General features: G+C 30.3%; 2 protein-coding genes across 2 annotated transcripts; one reads left to right on the top strand and one right to left on the bottom strand.

Annotated features, from left to right (window-relative positions):
• Positions 1 to 1,662: 1,662 nt before the first annotated feature.
• LOC145087901 (uncharacterized) lies at positions 1,663 to 4,735 on the bottom strand. Its single transcript, XM_079026006.1, has one exon. It carries the CDS (start codon positions 4,708 to 4,710, stop codon positions 2,101 to 2,103), a length of 2,610 nt encoding a protein of 869 aa, XP_078882132.1. The 5' UTR covers positions 4,711 to 4,735; the 3' UTR covers positions 1,663 to 2,100.
• Positions 4,736 to 11,448: 6,713 nt separating this feature from the next.
• Positions 11,449 to 12,798, top strand: LOC145087900 (Ribosomal L18p/L5e family protein). Its single transcript, XM_079026005.1, has 2 exons — positions 11,449 to 11,606; positions 12,240 to 12,798. Exon 2 carries the CDS (start codon positions 12,300 to 12,302, stop codon positions 12,678 to 12,680), a length of 381 nt encoding a protein of 126 aa, XP_078882131.1. The 5' UTR covers positions 11,449 to 11,606; positions 12,240 to 12,299; the 3' UTR covers positions 12,681 to 12,798.
• Positions 12,799 to 17,473: the final 4,675 nt, after the last annotated feature.

Here is a 17,473-nt window from a genome sequence, read left to right as displayed (position 1 = left end):
CATACCACATAAAAGCAGGATGGTTAAAATGGAGGGCAACAACGACAATTTTGTGTGGTAAGAAGGTGCTCTTAAAAATAAAGGGAAATTTTATAGGATGACAATTAGACAAACTTTGTTGTATGAATATGAATGGTGGTCGGTTAAAAAAAACATGAGAGGAAGATGGAGATCGCAGAAATGTGAATGTAGGCCTGACAATTGTGTCGTGTTCGGGTTGGCGGGTCAAAATATGTCAACCCAAACACGACCCATTTAAATATACAAGTCACGGGTTGACAGGTTTGGAACATAAACCCATATATGACCCACCAACCCGTTTATTTATACGGGTTCATAGGTTGACAGGTTCGTGGGTCAGATTTGAGTTCGTGGGTCAGATTCCATAAATAAAATTGACAATTAAACATAAATAAATTCTTGATGGTTGATGCAAATATATCCAAATTTTAGACAGTTAACTACTTAAGTTTTAAAGATCCAAATGAAAATTAAAAACATTCGTAGAAACATGTTCAAATTAAAAATTAATACAAAGATAGATAATACTTATTAAATATTAATACTTGATATATAAATACATTTAAAAATAAAAAATATATATCTTTTTAATTAAAAATATAAACGGGTTGGCGGGCCAACCCATTTATTTTTTGAGAAACTTATATATGACCCGTTTAATAAACGGGTTGGTAGGTTGGCGGGTTGGCGGGTTGAAAACCTCAACCAAAACCCATTTATTTTGTGTCGTGTCGTGGATCGTATCGAGAATTGTCAGCTCTATGTGAATGTTGTGGTTGTCATGTGGTAGAACGTTGTTGGACAAAATACCAAACCCAACAGTTATGAATGAGTTGGGAGTGATGTCGATCATTAACAAATTAAGGGAAAGAAGATTGTGTTGGTTTGGACATGTCCATAGAAGACAACCATCGGTCGTTGTTAGGCGAGTGGAGATGATCACACTCGAGGGTGCAAAAAGTAAAGATCAACCAAGAAGAAAATGGGAAGATAGTGTGATGTTAGACTTGAAAGAACTAACTATTACCAAGGACATGACCTATGATAAGAGAGAGTGAAGCCTTAAAATTAGGGTACCATAGTAGTAGTGTTATAGTCTAGGGTCTAACTTCTTTTTCTTTGTTAACTAGTAAATTTTCACCTACTTACTCATGATTCCTATAAGTTTAGCGTGTGCTCTTAGTATCTACTTCCGACTCACTTTAACTATCTACCATAATTATTTGTGTGTCCATTCATGTTTGACTTGTTTTTAATCATCTATTCGTAGATTGATTTCCTCTAGTAGTTCTTTCCTCAAACACGCATCATTGTTTCTTCATCATGAGTTGATATTTTTACATATAGTAATATTATGGAGGGATTTTTTAGTGTGGACACATGTGTATAAATTATCTATTTTTTTTTTTTTATAGAGGTCTTCTACAAAAGCAGTCTCTCTAACCAATGATAGGGATTAGGGGCTACCGATCATCCTACCTCCAGTCAACCTATTTGTATGGGACTAGGGTTGTTAACTTCTCAATAAGTCCTTTCTAGGTGTATCTCATACCAATAACATAAGAGACTTCATTGGGATCTTTACATGTCAAAATTTCTTGGTGGGAAACTATGTCTCACATAGCATATACTTATTATTACTTGTTATAGGAATGTCATCAATAAAAATCATAATGAAATGTGTTGAATAATACATCTAACAACAGATACTCAATCTACAATGAACCATCAGACATACAAAGCAACCAGAAACCTCAAAACTTCACCAATTAAATCAAAGAAGCAAGCCTTGGTGCATACCATGGGTCATGACCTTGGGTGAAAGGCTTTTGGCTAGTGTTTGATGCAACTTGCAGGAAGCACATCTTTTAAATGTCTGAATGCACTGAGCTCTAGTTCAAAATCATGCGATTTGAGCTTCTTGTATTTGTTGTCCAGAGGAATCGGCATCACTCATTCCACGATCTTTACCTACCCTTCTGGATTCATGGCATGTGGTGAGCCGATTTCACATGGCTCAATTCCAATGTGTATAAAGACCATGGTTCAATCAAAAGCATACAATACTTTTTTTAAGTTTTAACCATTTGCCAAAAACTGGATAAAACTTGTTTCAGGGGTTGCTCCACATTTCACCACAATGCTCAAAAGTCTGCTTGCTTCTTCAACACGATCCAACTCACATAAACCAACAATGACCATGTTATACAAACGCGCATCACCAAACAATCCTTTCTTTTCCATCATTGAAAGCAGTCCAACTGCATCATCAAGCATCCCTTTTTTACAGCACCCATTGATCAAATCATCAAAAACATCATGCCCCAACTCAATCTCCTTCCTTTGCATCTTATTTGCCAACTTCTTTGCAGCTTCCATTTCCCCAATCCCACATATCCCACTAACCATGATACGAAATGTCTCTGCATTAGGCACAACGCCTCTCTGAAGCATTTTATCAAACACTTGGAATGCACTTTCCATTCTCTCTAGTTTACAATACTTGAAAATGATTGAATTCCATAAATAGATCTCCACACTCAAATCTTTATCATGCATTTTCATGATTGTTTTTTCAGCATCCCCAAGCTTCCCACTGCTTAAATACCCATCTACTAAAAACTTGTGGGTTTCTAAATTAAGCTCCACCCCTGTCTTCTCCATCAAAACCAATACCAAATCAAGCTCTTTAAAATTCCATCTTTTGCAACATGCATCCACTAATGTATTGAAAGTAATCACATTAGGTTCAATGTTCTTGCACACAGCCTCGATTAATTCTCTAGCCTTTTTGATCTCACCATTTTTACACAATCTGTCTACCACAACTGTCAAAGAATAAACCGAAACATCGATGCCAGATTCCACCATTTTGTAAAAGAAAACTAACCCTGACACTAAATGTTCACATCTCAGGAGGGCAATCAAGTAAATAAAACATGTTCTCTCATCAATTGCAATTGCGTTGTTTCTCATATAACTGAAAGTCTCATAAGCTGCAACGAATTTCCCACTATCCGTATAAACTTTTAGCATCAAATTGAACATTTTTGACAAAATTCCAGGATCAAGACATTGACTTTCAGCAAAAGAAACTACATTTGAAAATGGGTGCCTGAGATTCCCCTCGTTGGCTAATGAATTTATAAGAGTCTCTGCATCTTCAAACTTAAATGACTTTATCGTCCTGCAAATTAGTGTTAAATAGTGTTCTGTTTCGATCTTGAATGGGATTAGAGATTGATTTTCTGAAATGATGTTGAAGAATGATAGGCATCTTCCAGTCTTGATTCGCCGGTTTGAGAGGACCAATCTGACAATGTTGGGAGTAAGGGTGGAGAGAATGGCAGCGGTGGTTTTAGTGGCGGTGGATATTTGGGTGGCGGAGGAGATGATGACCTCAGCAATTTTCAGGTAAGCTACTTGGGAGGTTGATGGAAGGTTGTCAATTTTCTTTTCCATTGTTGAAAGCAGGTCAATAACATCATCAAGCTTCTCCTTTTTACAACACCCATTGATCAAATCACTGAAAATATCATGGTCCAACTCAATCTCATTCCTCACTATCTTCTTTTCTAACTCCTTTGCAGCCTCCATTTTCTCAATCCCACAAATCCCACTAACCATGATATGAAATGTATGTGCATTAGGAGCAGCACCTCTATGAAGCATTTCATCGAACACTTGGAATGCACTCTCCATCCTACCTGATTTACAGTACTTGTGAATGATTGAATTCCACAGATAGATCCCCACGTGGAAATCTTTGTCATGCATCTCCGCAATCATCCTTTCAGCACCCCCCAGATTCCCAAAGCTCAAAAACCCATCTATTATAAGCTTGTAGGTTTCCAAATTACGCTCCACTCCTTGCTTCTCCATCAACAGTAATACCAAATCCAACTCTTTAAGATTCTTTCTTTCGCAGCATGCATTGACTAAAGTATTGAAAGTAATCACATTAGGTTCAACACTCCTGCACACAGCCTCAACTAATTGTCTAGCCCTTCTGATCTCCCCATTTTGACACAATCCGTCAATCACAATCGAAACATCCATACCAGATTCCACAATTTTGTAAAAGAAAACTAAACCTAATCCTAAATGTTCACATCTCAGGAGTGCAGTCAAGTAAATACCACACGTCCTCTCATCAATTGTAATCCCGTTGTTTCTCATATAATTGAAAGTCTCAAAAGCCGCAAAGAACTTCCCACTATCCGAATAAACTTTTAGCATCAAATTAAACAATGTTGACAAAATCCTAGAATCAAAACCTTGGCTCTCGGCAAGGGAAACTACATCTGAAAATGGGTACCTGAGATTTCCATCATTTGCTAATGAATTTATAAGAGTCTCGGCATCTTCAAACTTTCTTGAGTTTATCGCCCTGTGAATTAGTGTCACGTAGTGTTCTATTTCGATCGTGAACGGGATTAAAGATCGGTTTTCTGAGATGACGTTGAAGAACGATAGGCATTCGCGAGTCTTTATACGCCTGTCTGAGAGAACCAATCTAACTGTGTCGGAAGTAAGGGTGGAGAAAACGGCAGCAGGGGTTTCAGTGTTTGTGGTTGTTTTGGAGGCGTAGGAGATGACGACCTCGGCAACTTTCCGGTGGGTGTTGGTAGGAAGGTTGCCATACTTCTTGATACATTTGAGGTTTTGGAGGGTTTTTTGGATCGACATCTTGTTTGGTGAGTTTTGAAAAGATTTCTTAAGTTGTTAAGTTCGAAGATTTCTAAGTTGGCCCTATCACGGTATTTAATTTAATATTACTTACCTTTATTCTTTCTCCGACATTTACATATTTTATTACCCGTTTATAACCCGTGGGAACCATGATTACAAAATTAATTAAACTTTCATAATATAAAAATTCAAAATTATTAATCAATTATTTAAATAAATTATTAATTAAGAGTTTTTTTTATTATATAAAATTATAATCATCAAATTAAATAAATATATGAAATTACATCACTTTATAATTTGTATTAATTTTATTGTAGTTTTTATTCTAATGTTATTAATTTAATGTAATTAGAGTGGAAAATTTAAAATTTGAAATTTGAAATGAAAAATTAATAGATTGACAAGTGACATGTATTAATTAGAAAACTTAATAGGATGATACACGGCAAAAGAAGAATAAAATATGCATTAATTAAAAGACCTAATAGGGTGACACATGTCAAAAGGAGAATAAAACTATTCTTTTATTAGAATAATGATTTTATATACATGAACACATGTAATTTCGAAAAATATTACATGAAAATTGATCTACATGTCCAAATATTATAAATTAGATGTGAGACTAGTATACTATACTGGTTTATTAAAAATAAAAATTTAATATCAATATTTAAACATTAAATATTTTATAAAATAACATTTTTACATTACATAATTTAATTTTTTAGAACATTTATAAAAGAAATCAAATATTCTTTAGAGCATTTTATGGGACTTTATTATCAAATTAATATAATGGTTTTTTTACTTATAAAACTCGTTAGAATTTTGTAGAATTTTATTTTAAAAAATAGAAATTCCTAAAAGTTGTCAAGTGGAAAATAATAATTCTAAAACTCCCATAAAATTACATGTGTCAAAACTCTTGAGAATTTGACAAGTGGCAAAAAACATCTTCATTTATTAGAGAGGATATCCTCATATATATATATATATATATATATATATATATATATATATATATATATCATATTATAAAGGAAGCATTTTTCCTTTCACCACATTCATTTGAAACTCTCATGTATTTTTCCTTTTACCATATTCATTTGAAACTCCCATGACTTTTCAATTTATTTCTAATAATATTTATAAGTTAGTTAATAAGGTTAAATAAATATCAAACCAAAGTGTAATCATAAATATATACTAAACTTCAATTTTAAAATAATATATTTACTTCTACTTATAAAGTTATGTCTTTAACTTTTAATATATTATACTTAATTTATTAGATTTAATATGTTGTTCTATGTAAATCATTATCAGTTTAAAGCTATAACTTTTGAACAGTTTGGACAAAATACTTAAATTGTTATTTTAAATATAACATTACAATGTCAGCTTAAATATAAATTTCAGTTCCACTTAAAAACCCAAAAATATTTTGTAAATAGTTAAAAGTGATAGATTTTAGTGATAAATTCAAAAACTAAATTATAATATCAATTTAACTAAAATATTTCCTAAATATATTTTTATAATCGTTAAAAGTTTTCAAATAAGTAACTTAAAATAACTTACAATAACAATAGTTAAAAATATTAACACTATATAAATGATTATATTGTTATCTTTAAAATAAAAAAAATAAAAAACAATGTTTGATGTTTTAAATAATTATAATGATAAAAACTAAAACATTAAGCAAATAAATTTTAAAAAATTAATTAGCAATAACAAAAAATATAAATAACATTAAACCATATATTATATTTAATTTTATTCATGTATAACTCGCGGGTAAAAGTCATTCAAACGATTGATATTATGCAATTATAATAGATGTATATATTATCATATAATTCAAAATAATCAATACATTATACTAATTTAGTATACGAATTATTATATCAAATTTAACAACAACGTTATTGCTATATTAAAAAAAATTGTAAAGACTTCAACTATACAGGTGTTTCTGCGCAACGCGCGAGCATTCACCTAGTATCTTATAATAGAGACATTTTTGCTCAAACCACATTCATTTGAAACCCCCCTCATTCAACTAATATAACTCAAAGGTCTTCTTAATAACGATTTAACAATCAAAGGTTTTATAACTTATATTATGTTTAATAAGCACTTAATGAAACGTTTAGTATAAAAAGGTCAGTCTATTGGGTAGATATTCATACAAATTACATACAAACTTTACAAAGAAAACAAGCTTAAAGGATTTTATGTTATTTTAAGGTCTTATGATCACTTTTCGAGATATGTTATTAGGTTATTGGTTTTAATTTATAAGTTTGTTATATACAAATTATTTTTTATATTTTTCTTGGGTTTTAGATTCTTTTAATACAATCGTTGTATGTTATGGTTTAATCATTAATAATATTAGATCATATACATGTTATTGATTATGTGTTATATACCCCTTCATGAATTCTGTACTTTTTGGATATTATTACTCTGATGATTTTGATATTGTATATTATGAATGTTTTGGAACTACTTGATGTTTGAAACTATTGATTTTAAAATGAAAAATTTTATCATTGTTTTTGGGACATTACATCTTGGTTCTCTCCCTTTTCTCAGGTCTCTTATGTTTGTATTGATTGTATAATATTTTTGATGTTGTATTAACTATACATGGTATTCTGGACATAATTTCATTATTGGTACTGAAAAATGGAGTTTACTTGAGTTGCACGAAAGGTGTTTGAGGAAATGCTTAAAAGAGACATTTATGTGAAACGAATTTGTAAAATGAACTCCATATGATTTGCTCAGTTTCAAAATGGTTAAAGGGATATAAGATGAGTTTTTCGATGAGTAGAGGGAGTGTTGATTCTCCGACGATATTAGAGGGGAGCCTGGTATGGTGGAGTGGGTTTTGTGGTAGGGTTGGAGTTTTTATGAATAAACATAACAATAATAACAACAACAACAACAACATGTTGACATGCCAGTCAAACTTGCTGATCATGAAGAGGTAATCGGTATCAAGTTACTAAGAAGGTTTTAAAACGGAAAATTAAGACTTCATCCCCGTAATATACAAAAAAATAATTCAATGACCTTTTAAAACAAACGTGACAAGTTTGTTGGGCTAATATGACATTTTCTCATCTTTAATTAGGGTTGGTTTTAGATGCTGTAAAACTGGGTACATAAGGAATCCCACTTCACAGTGTGTTTCTTTTGAAGAGTTAAAGGAAGCCACTAACAACTTTCATGATCTACCTTAATAGGAAAAGATTCAATCAGCAAGGAACAAATCTTAATGGCACAATTAAAGAAAATAATAGTATGTTAAAATGAATATGGGGTTGCAAAGTTGAATGACTATGGGCTTTCAATTATAGCAGAAAATATTAAACAAGATATATGTAAAAATAAATAGTATATTATTATTATATTTTCAATTAGAGGTGACAAAGTACATGTATGTCTAGGGTAAAATGATATGTTATTTTCATTGTTTTTCAATTAGAACATTTATACTTATAATGTTTTTCTCATTAAAACACTGTGGTTTGTAAAATATCCAATTATAACATTTATTTAGAACTTTATGTCACATAAAGTCGATGAATTTTTAGTCAAAATGACCATTTTGATCTTTTGTTCAATTTGGTCATTCTTATCATTTTCTCTTTCTCTTAATTTCACCCATTTAAACCGCAAATAAAAATAATATATTATGTTTTTTGTTATTATTTATGTTATTTTAATTTGTCAATTACGTAATACAATGACGAAATATGAGTGTTTTTTAATGTATAATGAATGACTTAAGAAAGAAAGAGAAAATAAAAAAATGAGACTTTCTCATTAAGTCTTAAACCTTTTTGGTGCTTGCCATAATTTATGATTAATGAATGAATTATGACACATTTTGCAATCTCTATTTGTATTTTTTTAACCGACGAATTATATTAAAACGGGACCCTAGCAAGATGCTAGGGACCTAATTGTACGAATCTCTATATGTAAACTAAATTTGCTTTTGCAAACTTTTTCTATTTCAACTTTGCAACAAATGACATTAATAAAGCTCAAGTAGGGGTGAAGAACAACAATCTCGAAATTTAAAAGTGGAAATAAAGGAAGCTAATGGCTAACCGTGAGAAGTTTATTTGATAATTGTCGGGCTAACAAACTCGGAAGCTATTTTCTTTTGTTTTTTTAAACAGTTTTTGGTTTTTGGTAAGAATAGTACCAAAAAGAAGGTTCAAGTGGTATTTCTGGTTTTGTGTTATCTTTCCATTCCGATTGTGATTTATAAACTACTTTACTTTTTCTATTTTAGTGTTATACTTTGAACTCTATCTTACTCATACATCATATTTTGAAGATTTCTCCAGCTATAGATTTGAACATTTTCTTTATCTTTGGATGACATTGATATTATTTTTAAGTAAACTCATATAATATGAAGAATTGAAAGTATGTCACTATAATAAACAACTTAATGAAATTCCATTGCTATTACTTGCATTATACTAAAAAAACTTAAGTATTTTTTTAAAAAAATTTTAAACACTGATTTGGAGAAAAGAGTTAACAATTTGAATGGTATTTTATAGTATTTCTTTTTGTATGACCCCTATATTACTAATACTTACGTATGATGTATCTAATTTGAATGGATTTTCAAACAAATGTCATCCACAGATCCACTATCTAATTTTCCCGTTTATCCCCAAATGTCCCAATTTTAGAGAAATATCCTTTTAGAAAGACAAAACTACAAATTTGGTTCCTGTGGTATTCAAAAAAACTTTGGATAGGGTCCAAAAAGTTTTCAACTTGCATAGATGGTCCAAAATCAAGAATTTCTTTTGGTTTTGGTCCTTGGAGAACTTGAAATGACTCTTTTACCCTTTTCATTTGTTTTTTCTATTTTCTTTATTAACTTAAGTATTTAAATATTTAGAAAATAATAAAAAATAATATACCCACCCCACCTTATCACTCCATCGGTAACCCCATCTCTCTCTCTCTCTCACACACACACACACACACATAAACCAACAGAGAACATAAATCCCACCTTCATAAAAATAACCCCAAATCGACTTCATCCTGAAATGCAAGGAGAAAACCCTAAATTGGTGGTGGGTTTAAAATTAAGAGATCACTGAAGCCCTTCTTGGTTATTTTCTTGATTTTTCGGCTGTTGAGGAAGTTGTTGTTGCTTCTCTATGTCGTCACCGATGAATGAAGGGGGAGGGGGAGAAGATGAGTTGTTGTTGTTGTCTAATATGGTTAGAGGTGTGGTGACGGTGGTGGTGATTTGTTGAAGTTGACGGCGGCGGACGAGGATGAAGCATTGGAGCTTAGCCAATAGAACCAAGAAGAAGCCAAGAACCATAACAATACAGACCACAAGGACCAGGGTTAACCCCATCATCAAATTGGACGCACCCATCATCATTTTTCACACTGTGTATGTGAAAGAATGTGAGAATGGGGAGTATCACCATTGAACATTGTGGTAATAAATGACAGACTCAAGGTTTTGACAGGAAAATGGTGGTGGGGTGAACCCAGAGAAGGAATCTTGATTCTTTTAAGGTTACGAGGATTGTTGAGGGGAATACAGTTCAATCATTAAGATGTTTTTGTGAAAATGTCATGACGAGAGTTATAAGTTATAAGAAAGAAGAATTTTGAATAGATCGTACATATCCAGAATTCAATCAATGGAGTCAGAGAACCGTGAAGGAGAAATCATGGATGGTACAGATCCAGGTTTAGCAAATCTTGTTTTTTTTATAAACAATCTTCATATTGTTATTGTTATGTGTGTTTCTTCAATTTCAATTTTGACTCGGTGAACAAAAACACAGGTGTAAATCATGGGTTTCTTCTTATTTCAATTTCAATTTTGGTTGTGTATATTTGTCTCTTCAATTTTAGTTTGATTTTATTTTTGGCTGTGTATGTGTGTTCCTCCTAATTTCGATTTGAAGGGCTTCAATGGTTTCGATGTAGTTGTTTGAAAGATTTGTGTATGTATGTGTTTATGTCAACATGAGAGGGGGGGGGGGGGGGGAGAGAGGTTACCGGTGGAGTGATAGGGTGGGGTGGGGTAGGATTTTATTTTTTATTATTTTCTAATTATTTAAATACTTAAATTAATAAAGAAAATAGAAAAAACAAATAAAAAGCATAAAAGAGTCATTTCAAATTGTTTAAGGACCAAAACCAAAGAAAAATCTTGATTTTGGACCATCCATGTAAGTCGAAAACTTTTTGGATCCTATACAAAGTTTTTTTGAATACACAGCGACAAATTTTGGGGGTGTTTGGCTTAGCTTTTCACAGCCAAAAGTTCTTTTTGGAAAAGAAGAAAAAACAAAAGATGTTTGGCAAACTAGTTTTAGAAGCTACTTTTAAAATTTTTACACAAGGAAAATGAACTTTTTGGAAAAGTCAGGAAATCCTGACCTTTTGTAAATTTTCCAAAAAGGACTTTTGGGATTTGAAAAGTTAAGCCAAACACCCCCTTTGTAGTTTTGTCTTTTAGAAATCTTCAATGTTTAAAATTTGAGAAATTAAATATCCTCCTAGTTCTTACACATCCACGTATCCAATGAAATGGTGACATGAGTCATATTAGTATCCTAAAATATCATTAAATCTCATTAAATATTACACATGTCACCTATAGAAACAAAAATTCGGAGGATGTTTAATTTCTCTTAAAATTTTCAATTTAATATTTCTTTTCGTATCTTCACCAGACAAGTAAAAACGCAGCCTCCATTTTCTCTCGTCGCCTCCTCAGGCGATTACCGATTCCTTGCCGTCGATTGCTCGCCGCCGACTTCCATCATCGGATACCGTCGCACCCACAGATACGGATTCAGGTACGATTTTCTTCATCTTTTTCTGCTTTCGTTCAACTGCATTTTGCTGCTTTTTATTTTCCTTTTTCCCCTGATTTCAGTTGAAATCGAAATCATATGTGTTTATTGAAATCGAAATATGTATGATTTCTGCTAATTTTAGATATATGTGTTCAATTGCCACTGTTTTCGTTCAACTCCATTTTGCTCGTTCTCGATTATCTTTTTTTCCCCTGATTTCAGTAAAGTCGAAATCATGTGTTTGTTGCCTGCTGTCATTGCAATGGTGTATCTGTTCAATTGCTGTCTACTGGTCATAACTGTTAAATAAGCTTTCTTCTTAAAATCGTCTCTTTTCTGAACTCAGGTTCTTCCTTCTCCTCTTTTCCGAAATGGATTTTTCTTTGTTCATTTGTAAAACTGCATATGTTAATGAATGCAGTGACATTGTATGGTTCCTCTAAATCTTGGATTTGATCATTACTTTCATCGGATTATGCCTGTTTTTGGATTGAAACCGGGCAGTGAACCGATGCACGCCATGTGTTCGATGAAAGTCCAATTATGTTTTTCTATCAGCATTTTGCTTTCTGTGTTTTTGAACAATTATCGATTCTCTTCTTGCTCTTCTCTTCTGTTCTTTATCAATTTCAGAAACTCACGAGAATATTGAAAATCAAGAATTGAACTTGGTTGTTCCTGCAATCTCTAAGTATGACAGTGTTAAAGAGATACGTGCTAAGGTTATTCATGTCATTGAAATACGTTACTGCAAACATAGTGGACAGGAACAATGGCAGAATAGTTGCAACAGCTTCAACAGTTGAACAAGCTATAAAAACCTCACTTGAATGTGGTAGAACATGTAATGCCAAAGCTGCAACAGTTGTGGGTGAGGTGTTGGCTATGAGGCTAAAGGTAGAAGGTCTTGAATCTGGTCAAGGAAGAGGCATTCATGTAGATGTCAACAAAGAACTTGAGAAAAAAGATTTTAAGAACAGAACAAAGGTCTGGGCTGTTATCAATTCCCTCAAGAACAATGGAGTCAAACTCATACTTGATGAGACTAACGACACTTCAAAGCCAAGTTATTAAATCTATATTCGTTATTACTCGTTTAACTTGGTGATGTTTTGTATGTAAGATGGGAAACTGTATTTGGGTTTTGAATGACATTTTCCATGTCATCTTATAAAGAAAAAGATAAAATGCATGTGTTTTTTGTAAAACATAAAGTTATATAAAAACAGAATAGAACTTGTGTATTGGCAAAAAAGGTCAATTTAAGATAGAGAAGATGAATTATTATGCGTTTAACCATGTATTTGTTAAATATAGGGGTAGATTAGTAAGGTTGGGTCATTTTTCAGATTGATATCTTTAACCAAACGAGTTGAAAATCTCAACCCAATCTAATCTGTTTAAGTAAACGAGTTAAGAAGTTCCAATTCAACCCAACAGTGGGTTGAAACTTGAAATATGATTTATCTATTTATTTTTTTATTAGGCTTTTTATGCCTAACTTTTTCTCTTTCGATATGTATGTGAGGTAAGATATGATGAACTTAGCTTGAAGAGTTGTGAGATATTTTTGATGTTGATGAAAACATCGAAGGATATAATTCCGTGATGTTTATAACTAGACATTTATTTTGTATTGGATTATGAATTGTAGCTGTGTTTTATTCACTTTGGATTACAATCATATCTAACTATATATGTATATGTCTACAAATGTGTTTTATTCATATATGATTATAAATATTCGGATGGAATGAATTTTGTTTTGTTTTTTGTTTTTTGTTTTTTTTATTTTTTATGATATTTGATTGATAAAAACAAACAAACAAACAAACAAAAGAAACAAAAAACATTTTTTTGCAGAAAAATCATATTAAATGACAATTTTATTAGTTTTTGAAAATTTTAAAAATAAATCTGTATTTAAAAAAAATCAATAAATAAAATTATATTATATGATTATCGGATAAATTAATTACTCTTTATTTACTCATACTTCGTTACATTGCAAAATTCTTTTTTTGTTGGATGACGAATGGTTTGTGAAGAAATTAAAAAGACTAATTGAAGATGGTAGTGCTCCAATTCATTTGGTATAAACAGAAGAAGTGTAGTTTTAGGGTAGTATAGAATTCATATATACTGTTTGTAACATTCAAATGTTAAAGATTTGTGTAAAATTGAAATTATTAAGTGGAATAATATTCCAAGGTTAAAGATTTATGTAAAAGTCAAACATATATGGTCATTTTTAGTAGTTAGTGTAATCAAACAATATAGTTTTAGTTAGTAATACAACCAAACAAATAAAGTCACAGCTTCAAATCCAATCAAGTCATAACAGTAATTATCAAACAAATAACTATTTTTACTTTTTATGTTTTCAAACTTTTGGTGATATGGATTGAATCTTTCATTCTCTCTCTCTCTCTTTATATATATATATATATATATATATATATATATATATATATATATATATATATATATATATATATATATATATATATATATATATATATATATATATATATATATAATGATGCAATTTTGGAAGTATTTGAGGTTGCTTCTGAGATAGGATTCCCTGTCATATTTTGCGTCCAAATATTTTATTCGTTGTGAAACATAATTTATATTAAATCAAAGATTTTATTGTTATTTAATAGTTTGCAATATTCTTATATTACAAACAATAACAATTATGTAATATAAGTCTATACTGTCTTGTAGGTTGATGATTTGGGTTAACTTTTAAAAAGGATGATATGGAATATAATATAGGTTGGATTATTAGACTGGTCGGAGTGGGCAACGCCCACTCACGTGTTTTAAGAAAAAAAAAAGAAAACGGCGTTAAAGGTCGTGGTGGTGGTAACGAAAAATAACGTGGAAGCTAATAACATGCAATAACGGGGAGGTGGGGCGGTGTTTACGCCGTTATAACATACAATAACGCCCCATTTGGTGTTGCCCACACCCAAGTGTCTTATTAATGTTTTTCAAAAAACTAGTGGGTTTGTAACTTGAGGGTATTTTAGTATAGTCTTACTTATTCAAATTTGTGTTTTTAGGTGAAATTAAAATTTAGAATTTTAGTATAGAAATTTAGTCTTGTTTAACTTGGTTTTGTTCGATCTTGTTTATGTATCGTGTGTGTAATATATATATATATATATATATATATATATATATATATATATATATATATACTTAGGTTATTTTATTCAAAGTAATTATTATGTTATTGTATGCACAAATGTGGACAAATCATTTTACTTATTTTAAAAAAATGATTAATACATATTATTGCATTAAATATAATTAAAAAATACCATCCAATTTAACTAGAAGAGTATTTTAGTCAATTATAATAGATTTAATAAAGGAAATTTGCATATTTTAAGGGATCATAAATTCTATTTATTTTAAAAATCTGATTTTTACTAATTATAAGGTTTTTAATTCGGACATTCTGACACAATATGTTTGAGTATGTTCAAAAATAAAAATATTCTAGAACAATAAAATAATAAAAATATTTTTGAACATATTTTTTGATCATAACTTTAAAAATTTCTTGTAGAATAACAAATTCTCGAACCAGCAATTGAAGAATTAAAACAAAAATTACATTAATTCTTATAGAATACATGTAGCAATTGTTAAAAATTACATTTATTGTTAAAGAATAAAAACTAAAAAACTTTCAAACCGAGAAAAAAAAACTACAAAATCTAACAAATACACTAATTCATTTTTAAAAAATAATGTTGCTAACACTTTGAATTTTATTGTCCGTTCTTTAAACATTAACTTCTATGAAAACAAATTCAATTGTAGTTTAGAATCCAATAACTCATTAGCAAATAATAAATAAAAAACTATATTCCTTTGGAAAAATATACGGACTTGTTAACTGCACCAAAACCAATAACAAAAAATTATAGAACATGTATAGTCAATGGAAAAATATCCATATTCCATTCCAACAGAATTAGAATTTGTGTTTCCATTTCGATAGAATTTAAATTCGTGATTCTATTCCGACAGAATTAAAATGGTATAAAATACACAAACCGATTTAATGCTTCTAGAACATCAGAAAGGGCGAGATTAATTTCATCAAGAATTATCCAATGACAATTTCTAGTCTGTTTCAGAAATCATAACAGAAATCAAAAGCATAATCTATTTGAAAAGAAATAAAAGCGAATACCACGTCAAAAATTAAATCACAGTAATATAATAACAATTTAGCAAACATATGAAATTAGAAATTCAGAATAACATAAAATCGAAAAATAATCAACATCAAAAAATTATCAACTTCTATTTAAAACGACTACGAAAATTCCAAAAATAATTACTTACATATATATGTGGGTTCGTTGATTGAGGAAGATAATAACAACCCTTGAATTGCAGATGCTCACATACCTTATGTGCCGAAAAAAACTAGATAATAAAATAAGAGGAAAACAAATTGCATCAAAAAACTAGATAATAAAGTAATAAAGTTTAATTACATGAAATAAATATAATTCTAATATCAAAAGTAATCTATAAAGAATGTCATTACTACAAATAACTAAAACCATATTGCTTGTTTCTTCTTTACTTCAAAAGAAAAAAAATTCGACTAGTGCCCTCACATAAAGCTTGCTTTCATTTATTTTGATCCCAAAAATAAACAAGGTAGGACCCTCCCACTAAAAAAACATTTGCACTAAAAACTAGCATTAAATGGGTTATGATCAGTTCTAGTATATGTGAATAAAGGAAAAATAAATCTACTGCAAATAAGTTTTTTTCTTTAAATTCATGGAGAACATAAACAATTTCAAGTCGATTATATATAGTTTGCAAATAGAGTTCGTATAGCTTTTCATAAATCAATTCAATTGCAAAAATATGATTACCCAACATCAAAAATAAAAAATCAATTAAAAAACTAAAAGATTTTAATAAAGGAAAAAGAAACTTACAAATTTATTGAAGAAGGAGAATTATGAATGGTTATTGTCTAGAATTTTGATGATCGATTGTAGAAGGAATGCAACTTGGAGTCTCAAGACGGTGGTCTGTAGTTGATGAACACAAACGGCGACATAGGGCTATAGGAGACGAGAGGTGAGGATCCTTTGGTTTTTGGAGAAAGAGGAAACGGTTGTAGATATACAAGGTGAAATTAGGTTAAAAGTCAATCTATCAATACCATGATTATAGGGAGTATTTGTGGAAGTTATTAATAAAATTACTAAATTACCCTTATTTATTTAATTAATTATTTAATTTGTTTATTTAATTTTGATTGATCCATATTTATGCATACAATAACACAATAATTAGTTTAAATACCTGAATCTAGCTCTCTCTCTCTCTCTTGCTCTCTCTCTCTCTCTCTCTCTCTATATATATATATATATATATATATATATATATATATATATATATATATATATATATATATACTATCTTATAAAAGAAATCTAACTATTTCTATAAATAGATTCAATATAATAATAATATTTTTTTAAGACATCCAAACCATTATGCTGATAGTACAACTAATCATCATTAAAATAATATTAAATTTTAAATGTCTAACCTTATGAGCTTTTAGTATAATCGAACAATGCATCATAAGTTTTTTAACCTTTTTTATCCGGTTCTATCCACCCCCGTATATTGGTACTTTGTTTCTTGATAAAATTTGAATTAATCAACCCACATTCGAATCAAATTCAAAATTTAAATACTACTCCAAATCCATTAATCTATCGATTCAAGCATCCATGATCTCCGTAACAGCTTCTTCTCCCTCAAATCGCTGCTCCTCTTCTTGTTCTCCCTATAATTTCTTA

This window comes from Lactuca serriola, chromosome 2, assembly GCF_051521515.1.
Source record: "Lactuca serriola cultivar US96UC23 chromosome 2, Lser_US96UC23_V15, whole genome shotgun sequence".
Taxonomy (NCBI): Eukaryota; Viridiplantae; Streptophyta; class Magnoliopsida; order Asterales; family Asteraceae; genus Lactuca; species Lactuca serriola.
This window is presented reverse-complemented; position numbering and strand designations above follow the sequence as displayed.

What these genes read in the sequence shown, in the direction of transcription:
- LOC145087901 (XM_079026006.1), bottom strand. Translation starts at nt 4,710, where the DNA reads ATGTCGATCCAAAAAACCCTCCAAAACCTCAAATGTATCAAGAAGTAT.
- LOC145087900 (XM_079026005.1), top strand. Translation starts at nt 12,300, where the DNA reads ATGACAGTGTTAAAGAGATACGTGCTAAGGTTATTCATGTCATTGAAA.